General features: G+C 58.1%; 3 protein-coding genes across 3 annotated transcripts; 1 reads left to right on the top strand and 2 right to left on the bottom strand.

The window, feature by feature from the left end:
* Positions 1-767: 767 nt before the first annotated feature.
* GCG54_00005422 (uncharacterized protein) lies at positions 768-2,096 on the bottom strand (the record flags this gene model as incomplete). The annotated part of the gene is made up of 1 exon (XM_045405445.1): positions 768-2,096. One exon carries the CDS (start codon positions 2,094-2,096, stop codon positions 768-770), a length of 1,329 nt encoding a protein of 442 aa, XP_045260426.1.
* A 1,019-nt stretch (positions 2,097-3,115) lies between these two features.
* Positions 3,116-4,897, top strand: GCG54_00005421 (uncharacterized protein; the record flags this gene model as incomplete). The annotated part of the gene is made up of 2 exons (XM_045405444.1): positions 3,116-3,800; positions 3,909-4,897. The coding sequence occupies 2 exons, from the start codon at positions 3,116-3,118 to the stop codon at positions 4,895-4,897; spliced, it is 1,674 nt and encodes a 557-aa protein (XP_045260425.1).
* A 6,330-nt stretch (positions 4,898-11,227) lies between these two features.
* On the bottom strand, positions 11,228-11,935 carry GCG54_00005420 (uncharacterized protein; the record flags this gene model as incomplete). Its single annotated transcript, XM_045405443.1, has 1 exon — positions 11,228-11,935. The coding sequence occupies one exon, from the start codon at positions 11,933-11,935 to the stop codon at positions 11,228-11,230; it is 708 nt and encodes a 235-aa protein (XP_045260424.1).
* Positions 11,936-12,310: the final 375 nt, after the last annotated feature.

Here is a 12,310-nt window from a genome sequence, read left to right as displayed (position 1 = left end):
AGGGGCACGGACAACGTGGGGGATGGAGGGTTTACTCTGAGTGCCGTACGTGCAGCGGCAGTTGAGTTTGCGAGAACGAGTCGGTGGGCTGGGGGAAAAGTGGCTTCCCCTGACTCGGGGTTTGTGTTCGTCTCAATGACAAGACGGAGAGGACGGACTTGGTAGTCCGGTGATGTGCGCTCAAGATATCAACGACGTTGAAGCTCCATCACGACTTGGCGTTCAGGAGATGATCCATTTCCAAGGCTCTCTCTACCTGTTGAGAATAAAGTCCCTTGTCCCGATGTCCCTCACATTGCTTCGATTTCGAGGAAGAGTCTTTGACAGTTGCAAATGTTGCACAGAGCCACAGAAAACCCACAAAATTGGAGCTGGGAGTGGACATCGCGGGTTTCGTCGACGGCGCCGGCGCTGCATGAGACCTCACACAAGGAGATTCTCCAACGTCCTCTGGAAGGGTGGCCGAGTTGGTTATGGCGCCAGGTTAAGGTCAGCTTAACATCTGTTTCCTGGTGGGGCAACCCGCGCGAGTTCGAGTCTCGTCCCTTTCAAAAATTTCCTTTTTGCCCTTTCCGATAAATGCGACGAACTCCTTTCTGCGCTCCATTGATGCCGACAAGTCGATGATGTGCATTGAGAGTGGTTGAGCTGCGACTCTGCAGCCAGACCTGAGCTTTTGCGAAACATGCAAACTTTTCTTCGTGACCGCTTATGCATTCGTGGCACTTCATCATCATAGAGTCCCAACTCTCCAAGAGACATGTTTTTCACCTCCCAAGGTTGTTCACAACGCTGCCAACCATGACAGCAACCTCCCTCTCCCAGTTTCCCTCGCCCCTCCCCTTCCCTTTCAGGGCACTCGGCATCTCGCACCCCCTGACAACGCACTCCCTCACAGCCTCCCCGACGCTCGCCCGGTTCGTCCTCAACGTCCTCGCCGACACGCCTCCCCGGTTCACAATCTCCTGCACCCGCGTGCCCAGGCTGCCGGCCATCGTCCTCCAAAAGTAGCTCGCCAGGCTGCCCGTCTCGAGGTAGGCCAGCAGCGGCTGCAGCATGTTGGTCTGCTTCTGCGGCGTCGTGACCAGCGGATGCGTCGGCAGCTTCGTCGACTCCAGCACGACCTCCAGCGCGACAATGTTCTGGCACCGCGCCGAGATCTCCGCCAGCGTCCGGTCCAGCGACGGCAGCTGGCCCAGCGCCCGCGACAGCGACGCGATGGACGACTGCAGCGCCGAGCGGAAGTACACCTCCAGCGCCTGCAGCAGCAGCGTCGGCGTCCACCGCTCGCCCTTCATCGCGGGCTGCGGCGACAGCAGGAACAGCGTGACCATGGCCGAGACGGTGCGCGCTTTGGTCTCCTCGCCCTGCGCAAAGGTGGCCGAGTTGGGGATCGCAAAGTCGCGGATGATCTTCTCCGCCGTCTCCCTGACGGACCGCTCTATCGGCGCGATGACGCCCTCCCGCAGGGTGCGGATCGTGTCCACCTTGCCCAGCCCGTAGCCCTCCTCCCCGGGCGCCGACCGATCCAGCACCTCCCTCAGCGAGAGGAGCGTGTGCGAGCAGCGCACCAGCGCCCTGTGGTCCTCCTTCTTCCCGGCAGCAGCGGCCGCGGCGCTCACACTGCCGCCCGCGATCTCGGCGTGCTGGACTTCGAGCTGCCTGCCGAGCTGGAGACACCGTCCCACGGAGCGGCCGAGCTTCAAGGTCTCCCAGAGGCGAGTGGCGACCTGGCGCACCTCCTCGGCCTCGGCGTGCTTATCGATGACCTCCTTCTCGAGCTGGCGGTAACTGTCGTTCAGGCTCTTGATCTGGGCGTCGAGCTCGCCGATGATGCGCTTGCTGGCGGCGTTCTGCTCGTCGGTGTACTGCAGCAGCGGGGCGGCGGACTTTGTGGTCACGGAGTCGATGTGGGAGTCAATCTCCTGGGTGTCGAAGAGGACGCGGGAGAGCGGGGTGGAGAGGTCGAGGGGCGCATCGTTGGGGTTGTTGGTCGCGAGGACGAGGGTGTTTGCGAAGGAGGCGGGGTTGAAGTCGGGGGAGAGGAAGGTCTCGTAGTCGATGTAGGAGGGTTCCTGTTCGTCTTGGGTTGTCATGATGGGCGGATTGGGGCCATTGGCTGTGTGATAGGCGCAATGGGTGGTGTTTGTCGAGGGAAGAGGTGGCGTTGCGTGGGTGTGAGCTTGAGCTGGTGGAAGCTCTGGAGGGAAACGAAGCTCCAAGTGTCCTGTCCCTGTGAAGCATTGGGTACGTACCGTTGAGCTCCGCTGACATAAGACATCGTGGCTACAGACGTGGCTGGTGCCTCTTCTAAACTGTGGCTCGTGTGCCAGCCACCCACCAGCCCAGCGCACGGTCTCCGCAGCGCCCATGACGCCAAGCGGCACTAAAACCAACAAAAAACAGTCAGCAAATGAGGAATAAGATCAAACTGCGCGATATTCCCGGGGTCCCGTCCCAGCCCGCCAACCCGCCTCATTGTTTGTCACTCTTCTCTCCTCCCCCCGGTCTTTGTTTCTCTGTGTTTTCCTCCCGGACCTTCGGCATCTCCACAGTTTGACGCAAAAGAAAAAAGGCAAGCTGCCCATCCGCCCATTCCGCATGGGGCCGTTACCCGCGTCCACTCCCACTCGACCTTGTTGATCATCAGCGCATTCCCTCCTCCGGACTGGACGACGGACTCGAAAGCTGCGAATGGGATTGGCACCGGCAAGTTTTCGCTGACTACGCACTCGCGCGATTAGTCGAGAGAAAAAAACATTGGATACGCCGCTAAAGATTTGCGCTACTACGCCGTCTTTCCGAAGCTTCCATATACCTTGTCATCCATCCTCTCTAGTACCTAATAATCATAATTCCACCACCACCACCACCACCTCGTCATCCAACACCTCTCGACCTCCAACCTTTCTCCCTCTCCTCGCCGTCGTCCTCGTCGTCCGTTTCAATCGCTCCAATCCGCCAGCAATGTCCTAGCCTCTCAACCATCTCCTCTGCCCCCGACGGCCCTTCAATCCCCACGGATCACCATCGCGCACCGCCGCCCGAACGATCGCCTCATCCGAACCCTCCGAAGACCCCGAAACGACGAACAACCTCCTCCGAACCGTCCAAAATGCATCTCCTCCCGCTCTCCCTCCGCGACCTCCTCCCCCTCCCCGACGGCGCAAACGCCTCCGACACTGTCCTCGGCGGCGTCCACTTCAACCGCACCGTCCTCGACTTCTGGAACTACACCCTCTACTCCAACAACACGCTCTCCAACGGCTCAAACTGCTTCCTCACCCAGCAGCCCTACACCCCCGTCGCCCTCCTCCCCAACGGCTCCTTCGTCAACTCTACATGGTGCTATGACCCCATCCGCTCCATCGGGCCCCGCGCAAAGGCCGGCGTCGCCATCGGCGTCGTCTACGCCGTCGCCCTCATGCTCATCCTCGCCTGCCTCAAGAAGCACGGCCGCCAGTACCTGCCCACGACGAAGCGCTTCTACCCCGTCGGCAAGCGCTGGCAGTGGTACTACGCCATCCTCGTCTGCGTCGCCGCCTTCATCAGCCTCTTCATGACGATTGACGTCGACCGCTTCTGGGTCGTCGGCCTGCCCATCATCATCAACAGCTTCTTCTGGTACCTCCTGCAACAGTTCACCATGGCCCTCGTGTGGGAGGCAGTCCGCCACTGGGGCAGCTGGAGCGAGCGGCAGTACATCGACCCGGACCCGTTCATCCTGCGCGAGGGCGACAAGCGAGACAAGTTTGAGTTCTGGCTGCCGTTGTGGTACTACCTCTGGCTATGGCTGGCAAGTCCCTCCTCCTCCCCGTACCCTTAACCTTCCCAAACTAACACCATCCAGAACTTCTTCCTCATCATCCCCCGCAACTGGGGCGAAATCGAAAAGCAGCGCTCCCCAGACCAAACCGCCGCCCGCGCCGAGCCAAACGCAACAGACGTCCGCTTCAAAGTCGCAACCTTCTGCCTCGTAATCTGCTGGCTCACCATCGTCGCCTCCCTCCGCCACTCCATCCTGCACTACTACCCCCGCAACCGCGGCCTCGTCAACAAGGCCCGCGGCTTCCTGCGCTACACCCCCCTGCGCTTCAAGCTCGTCATCCCCCTCGCCGCCTGCCTCATCGCCTACCAGGGCCTCGTCTCCTTCCGCTGGGACTACTCCGTGCTCAACACCCAGGCGAACCTCGCCGCCGTCTACGCCGGCGGCTACGGCCCCGCCCTGCTCATCCTCTACATCCAGATCATCTACGGCTTCATGTCGCCCAACGAGGACAAGGAGCTCATGCGCCAGCGCCGCGTGCGCGAGGCCGAGATCGACCACGACCTCGGCATCGTCGCCAAGCCCGCCTGGTGGAAGCGCGTCACCCGCGACGACCACCTCGTCGGCAAGATGTCCATGCGCGACCGCATCGCCCGCAACGTCCGCGAAGTAGGCGGCGTCCGCGCCCCCGCCACCCAGCAGCAGCAGCAGCCGCCGCAGCAGCAGGCCTATAACGACGCGCCGCCGGAGCAGCAGCAGCGCGAGATCGAGATGGGCAACATGGGTGGCAGCAGCTCCAACACCTCCACCCCGGTACGGCCGGGCTTCGACGCCGCAAAGGGCTCCACCTTCTCCTCGTACGCCGGCAAGTCCGACCGGCGCCGGCAGGAGCGAACGATGAACGCGGCCGCGGAGCTGCTCTTCCCCAACTCCGGGACCGTCCGGCCGGACCGCGCGTCGGAGCTGATGCAAGACGGCCCGCCGCCCTCGTACACCGACGCCCAGACCCGTGGCAGGTCGGACAACGTCTCCCTCAACTCCATCAACCCCGGGGAGCGGAGTAACAGCACCAGCACGGCCGTCTCTGTCTCGGGGCAGCCGCAGCAGGTGAAGAGTATGCTTGATGTGTAAAAAGGTGAAGTGATCAACCCGCCGGATGAGCGGGAGTTTGTAAGAGATGGAAATGGCCCAAACGTTTAAAGCTCATGAGCAATGACGACAGATATAGTGTATGGAACGGCGTTCGGGACACTCTAGCCGGGCTTTGAATCCGGAGTAGGCAGCCTGTATTGTATGCATAATGGTATTATTAAACCTCAATATCGATCATAGACCGCCTCATGAGACTTGTTGAGTGCCCGAAGGCCACAGAAATGACCCAGAAACGACAGGACGAATGGTCGGCGAATCTCCGTGACGAGCCATCAGCGAGGTTACCACAACATGCCTAGCCACTGCCCCTGCTGTATAAACACGGTCGACCCATCACCTGTACTGTGCAGTTGGAGGACCACGACGGAGGTGCCTCAGCAGCCTCCTGCCGTGCTCCCACTCCGCGGCCCTGCCGTCTGCGTATCGGGACATGACAGCTCATGTGTCCAAGAAGCTCGCAAGCACCCATGTACTTCCATAGACGAAAAGAGATGAGTCCTGCTAGCCGGGCAGTGTCAGTTGGCTATCCGCGCAGTGTCCGCCCACACGCGTGTACTCTTTCCTCTGTACTTGCTCTCGTCGTCGCTATTTTTACCATTTCGCCGTCGTCTATCGTCATCGTCTATTATTGTTACCCTCCTCACTGCCCCTGTTGTTTTCTCTACTGCTGTTGTCCTCATAGAGGTATTAGGTATGTTAATCAGAGTTACAAGGAACGCTGCCCAGCGAGCTGACTGCCCAATGCCTAGCTGGCAAAACTCAAAGAAATAGTCTCAACGGAGAGACCACCCGGCGCCAGCGAAACGGGTCACTCGTCGTCTGCGGCCGTTACCGAGTACATGCTGTGGACGCTCGGGGCACCCACCGGTTACAATAACCGGCCGCCCTACTCAGCATCCCGACTCGGATTGGATGTCCAATCCGCTCGTCAGCTCCTGAGCCGAAGAGTCTGATGCGTCCAGACGAGGCCCATTGGTCACGGCGTCGTGTTGTTCCGAACGGGCAAGCCGTTGTCTCTTATGAACGATTCCTATGTAAAATAGATCAGCGATATTGCAACGTTGTGGGATCTGTCATCCGCCTGTCGCGGCACTTGACTCTCCCTCTCCCTCTCCCGTGCCATCGCCGCAACGGCCTCGCCTCAACGGCCTCGCCTCAACATGTGAATACCAGTACACCCAAGCACCAACACGCAAAGTTGCGAGCCAATGACTCGCCTGCGGCCATCTCATCGCACGCGCGAATGCGACCAGCAGAGTCAAAGCACCGGGACGTGTCGTTCATCCAATGACAGCGGGCAGATAACCCAGGAACAGATCTGAGTCCATGCGGAGAAAAAGCAACGCTGGCGTGAGACTTGGGTGAGGTAGCGACCGGCAGGACGGCGGGAGAGGAGGCCACAGGTACGGCAGGAAAGCTAGGCACGGCGTTGTACCGGTCCAGGTGACTGAAGGCCTTTGAAATGGCTGGCAAAAATGCCCGTCTCTAGAGATGCAGGCCAGTGCCTTCGGTCCCGATCTAGACATCCTCTATTTCGGCCGGCCTATTGAGCCACCGGGGAGGTGACTTCGTTTAGGTTATCGACAGGTCGGCCATCCGGTGTGTCAGCCCGACAGCTGAGAAAATGCCCGTCTCTCACTGGCAGACGAGTGCGTTGCTGGCATCTGCGTTGGAACGAAACATTGGCGTCGAGCGCAGCCACGGCCGCCTCTATGCGTTGTCTGCATGGCACGACAGGGAGTCGCCCAGGAGAAGAGCCTCTCGCCGAATAAGATGGCCTGGTGGGAGACTTGTGCAAACGGCAATCCGACCAACAAGGCCTGTTTGCGTGCGGCTCCCGCTGCGGCGAGGAGGCCATGGAGCGATCAGATAGTTCACGTTAGTCCCTCGGATGCGAGCCCACGCACATCTATGCTGTGCGCTGCGACGGAGAAAGCTCGCAGCTACTGCGTGCCATGCATGGCGCTATTCATGCGTCTTGATGCGCTCTTGCTCCCACGTCCCTGTCCCTCCGCCCCGACGAACGATACGGAGAGGATACGGTGCGCAGCCCAGGCTATTCGGCCGTAGGTGGTTCAAAAAAACTTGCGATTCAGGTCCCAGGGGATCCGTGTTGCGAGCGGGAATCATAGTTCGTTGAAGGCTGCGCAGGTGAGGTTGGATGACACCGAGGTAAAGCCCGTCGAAAGAGCGGTGAAGAACGCCGATGACAGAGACAGGTGTATTGGAACGGGGCGTAGGGCGAGGCCCACCGGCTTGGAGAACAAAAGCCTCAAGGATAGGCCTAGCTGAGAACTGGAACCACGTCAAAGAGCTCAAATCGTAGTTGCTCGCAAGATGGTCGCTTGGTCCTGATGTCTAGGACAGCGACAGCTGCTGTCGTTATCGTTTACTCGGGTGGCTTGTCCACCTGCCTGCAGATGGCTTCTCATGGTGCGGAAACCTCAACGCTAGCAAACCCGGTGCCTTGACCAAGCGTGAAGAGTGAAAATGGACAGCATTCTGAGAGTAGCTTCGCCTATCGTCAGTTGAGGCATAATTCCAGACTGTCTGTGTCTGCTGTCCCAACTAACGCTAAGATTTTGAGGTGTCGTTAAAGCGGCGAGGAATGAGGGGCAAAGATTGGTCAACACCAACAGTTATTCCCTCACCTTACAGTTGGCACCGCTCAAGTTCATTGTCTACTGAGTCGGGAGTAACATTTGACAAAGTTTGTTAGCGATCAAATGAGAGAGAGTACAGACATACGCTCCAACGCCAAGAACAGAGCAGATCTTGGGGTGCCCTCGTTCCATGCGCAATGTGCAACGAAGCGACGGCGATGGGCACTTGGTATTGCTGGACCATGGGCCCTTGTCCTCAGTTGCAATCATCCAGTCTTGAAGGGTGTGGAGTTGCTGTCTGCACCGTGCCTTGCATCGTGCAGCTTCACTTTTGGGAAGCCGCGGAAGATCTGGAGGTTGGCTGCCAGGTACAGAGACGGTGCTGTCACGATGGCCGTCGTTGGAGCATCACACAGCCAGCGGTCAACAGGGTCCACCCCAGATAAGATCTAGGGCCAACTTCACGCTGTCGCCCCGCCATGTAGCATCATCTGGCGCAACACTACCACTAGCAAAGTCGGTAGGTTGCGGATCGTTTCGTTTCACTCCATCAATCGTAGGAGACCGCCTGCTTTTCCTGTGCTAGAGCGACTACTTTTCCTGTGTGCTCGCTATCGTCGTTACTGTTGTAGTCGCTACTGTTATTATTACTGTCATCGTCGCCTATCGTCTATCGCCGTCGTCCCCCGTCGTCGTCCTTGTCAATGTCACCAAGTACACAGGAAAAGTAGTCGCGTTAGCATAGAAAAAATATGCGGTCTCAATGTTATAGTGATTGCTGTATGCGGTGCCGAGGTGGATATTTGCCTGCTCATACATATGTTTGAACGGGTCTCGATTTAATCTGTCGTTGGCCCGAGGCCGTGAATTCGTTTCTAAGCTTGACTGGCCAGCCGGCGCTTATGCCATTGGGGATACCCCAGAGGCTGTGTCATTCTCGATCATGTCTCAGTCTTGTAGCGGTGAGATCAGGGCGCCGTCACTTGAACCACTTCAAGTCAGATCTCGGGACCCTCATGAGCAGCAAAAACGAGCGTGGCTGGCCGTGTCTCAGGCCCGAGAAAGGTACCCGTGAGCCACGACCTGCCTCGTTCAGGACAGGGCTCACGAAGCTATCTGAGGGAGCAACATCGAATGACTCGGAAAATATTCGATCGCACATCAAGTGTCATTTTGTGTGTTGATGAACATATGGCGTTCCATGGTCGCGTCTGCCTTTTTCAAGGCCGCTGGCGTTCATGTCGTCAGTGACTTGTCGAGGAGTCGTGAAGTGCCCAATCTGCAAAAACGACCGAGTCAAGGTCTACCGCTAACCTTCATCCCGAACTGCATTCACAGGGTCGCAGTCAAGACGGATATGCATATTATCCCAAGAAAATCGACCAGGGCCCATGCAGCTGTATGCGGGTGCCGCCAACCGCGCCGCTTCAGTCCAAGTAACCTGCATATTGCTGCAGCCTCCCACGCGCGTCCCCCAAAACGGCATCCCGTTTGTTGGCAACAATGGCTTCTTGTGCCTCGCCTCAATCCCACAGGTGGTCGCACTCAATCTGAAACGGGCCAAGCTGCGCGTCCTGTGGGCGATTCTAGATCAAGCTCCCTGGTCTGCCGTGCATCTTCCGTTCGCAGCGTGACAAGACGAGCTCTCCGTGTATGGTTTGGGGAAAGTCTGGCGAAGTGCGGGTATGCGATGAAAAACTCTTTGAATAACGATGGACATCGGAAGACAGTACGAGGACCACGAACGTCCGCTGGGGAAGACCTTGTTTGATGCTGAAGGTCATGAACGTGTCGTTGTGAAGAAGGCACCAAAACGCTGTCATCGTAGTGGGATTGAAGGATCTGGCCCGAGGTCTTGATCAGCGGTCTGATGAGTTTGCGCCCTCTTCTTCTTCGCTGACGGACAGCAGTAGCATGCCGCTAAGCCGTCGAAGTGCCAGCATATTCCCGGCATCTGATGGGACACGCGAAGCCAGGGACGGGGATTCCGATGCATCGTTTCACCCGTGCAGAGTTTAAATTCTCCATTTCCGATGAGCGAAGCAATCCCTTTTTCGACGGCGTAAGATGCCACGCGTCGATCAATCAGATTTTGTGTCCGTGGCGGGCCAGCTCGCCATTATCGCAGTGCAGCCTCGGTGCGCCAAGAACATGGTCTTTCGCCCTGCAGCAGGAAGCCCATTGTGAATAGACGACGCCGTGTGATATGACAGCTCATGGAAAGTTGAAGAGAGGTTAATGTCAGCGACATGTAGTCCAGCCGTCGTGAAGCAGCTCCATCCGCAGCTGAACCGTCTGCCTGCCAGGATCTTTCGCAATGTCTTCAAAATGCTGTGCGTTGAGCGGCGATGGGCGGGGCGGTCGATGCATGCACGTCAGTTGTCTTGCGACAACTGAAGAGCGTTGGAGTAGTCATGCATCGGTTGACGCGGTAAGCATCAATCTGCCATTTGATGCTTAACGAAAACCAGGAAGCCCGGCGGTGAGTTTCTTGATGCCCCTGGCCTATGATGACATCTGGTCTTGGTGATCTTCAGCGCAACTGTGGACCTCTGATCTGGGAGGAATTCTGCGATACGGCGCTGCAGATCAGTGGATATCCTAGCCTTTCAGAGGGCGGCAAGCGCCAACAACGGTGTGCAACAGGACATTGTCATCATGTCCCTGCGACCATCCCCGGCGCACGGGCAAGGGTGAAAATGGCAGACTGCCTGCCAGCCCCCCGCGTTCGGTCAAGGGCGGGGCACCATCGGCAGGTTTTCAACCCGAGTGCCATGTACGGTAGACAGAGACGTGAGAGCATGCACGCACGTAGGGTGTTAGGGGACTTTGTTGAGGAACTGTCTGACAGGAGAAGCGGATGTGCGAGTAAATGCGTTGTTGCGACGAACATGAAGGTCGGAAGATTTGAAGAAAGCTGCCGGTGCCAGCGATTGCCAGGGAGAACCGCAAAGCTTGTGACGAGGGCGGCTGGATCAAATCGGGACTGGAGCTGAGGCTTGAGGGCTAGCGATGGATGCCAGCCTAATGATGTGGCGGTCCTAGACCTGCTAGACCCAGGCCGGGACCGAAACATTGGAACCGATATCTGGCTGTAATAACTGAAGCCGTCGACGGTTGCACGACGGCGATGACAAGACAATGCAGACCGAAGTTACTGGTCGGGAGGAAGGTGTTCAGGTGGCGCTTGTCCTTCTCTCGGCCCGGAGCCTCGCTAGCTTAATCGCGAATGCGATCTGGGAACTCGGAGTTTCAAGGCACTCAAAAACGACGAATCCACGGGCAGTTTGCGAGCTGTAAGGAGCCTTGGCGTTTGGGATAGGTGAGGAGCCAAACATTTGCTTCCGAAATCCGTAGTGCACAGAAAGTCCTCTGGCGAATGTCTTGGCACGGCGACAACCTCTTGACCAAGGGAGAACTGTAGAGTGTGCCTTGGGCCGGATCCAGGCACAGGGGATGCTCACATCATCATGGTGATGGTGGTGGTTGTCACGGGACGAAGGCGGAGTTAATCGCGGTAGTGAGATGTGACGGTGATGACTTGGTGTTCCGCCGGTGTTGGTGTAGGTGTTGGCAGCAATGGCGGTGGTGTGTGGTGCCTGTGCCGGGTCGGACCTGGTCGGAGCCCAGCAGCTAGGATGTAGCTCTCTAGCGTACGTGTGTCGACTGCACCGTCGAGCACCGTTTCGATGCCGTATCATCTGCATCACGCCGGGCTCGGTTGTGGCCGGGGAAGGGAGAAATGCTCTCGATATCGCCGCGGGCTCCTGGGCGGAGGCAAGGGAGGAAGAAACCGAAGAGACCGAAAGAGGATGTCCAGACAGGCGCGACAAATCGTCAGAAACAGTGCCGGAACATCAGAGAGATGATTGGTAAGAGGTTGATTGATTGTCCTTTGTCTAGCGCCTGCCATGTCTAGAGAGCATGAGGGTCGTGTGTGTGTGTGTCTATTGTGTGTGTGTGTGAGTGTGTGTGTGTGTGTGTGTGTGTGTGTGTGTGTGTGTGTGTGGGATGGAGGCCGAGGAGGGCGTACTGGTGTGCGTCTGGCGTGCAGCATCCCTTGGGCTACTTCGAAGCCAAGTACCGACCAGAGCCAAGGGCTGCAGGCTAAAAGGGGCTCCGGCAGCGTGGGATGGCGAAGAAAGTGTAGATATGTCGACGGCGTGATACCGTGACCTGGGGTGTTGGCTGCTGGAATGGAAGAATGGGCTCCGAGATGCAGAGATGGCAGATGTGCCGATGCCGATTGCGACGGGGATGCGGATGAACAAGGAGGAAACGTGGTCAACGGGCGGGTGGAATGGGTGATTGTGGGCTGTGTTTTGCGTGTCACCGATGGCACCGGGACTTCGCGACTCCCTGAGAATCTGCAGCACGGCGGCGAGACATGATGGCGGGAGAGAAGAAGAGACATGAGGTGCGCTTGCGAAGAAGTGTGACTGCGAGTGCAACACCGCAGGGAAGGCAGAGACAGCGAATTCCGTCCTTCCACATTCCTTACTTGGCAGGGAAGGGGAGGCGCGAGGCAGGCAGGCGTGGGCCGTAGCTTCCTTCAGCCGTGACTTCCTCAACCCACCTCCCGTCAAACATTCAGCAACGGCAATGGCGCCTTACGATGCTCCTGCTCCTTTTCCCAGGGAGGTGGTCAGCTCCTTCCTTCTTTCAATATCAGACATGGAAGCCTCAGGAACGCCAGGCACCAGGAAGGGAGGCGAGGAGGACCTCACCTCACTTTCCTCTGCTAAGGTAGACGCGGAAAGTACACTGTGGTCTCGACTTGTCTTCATCC

The sequence above is a fragment of the Colletotrichum gloeosporioides genome (genome assembly GCF_011800055.1).
Source record: "Colletotrichum gloeosporioides strain Lc1 chromosome Unknown consensus_67, whole genome shotgun sequence".
NCBI lineage: Eukaryota > Fungi > Ascomycota > Sordariomycetes > Glomerellales > Glomerellaceae > Colletotrichum > Colletotrichum gloeosporioides.
This window is presented reverse-complemented; position numbering and strand designations above follow the sequence as displayed.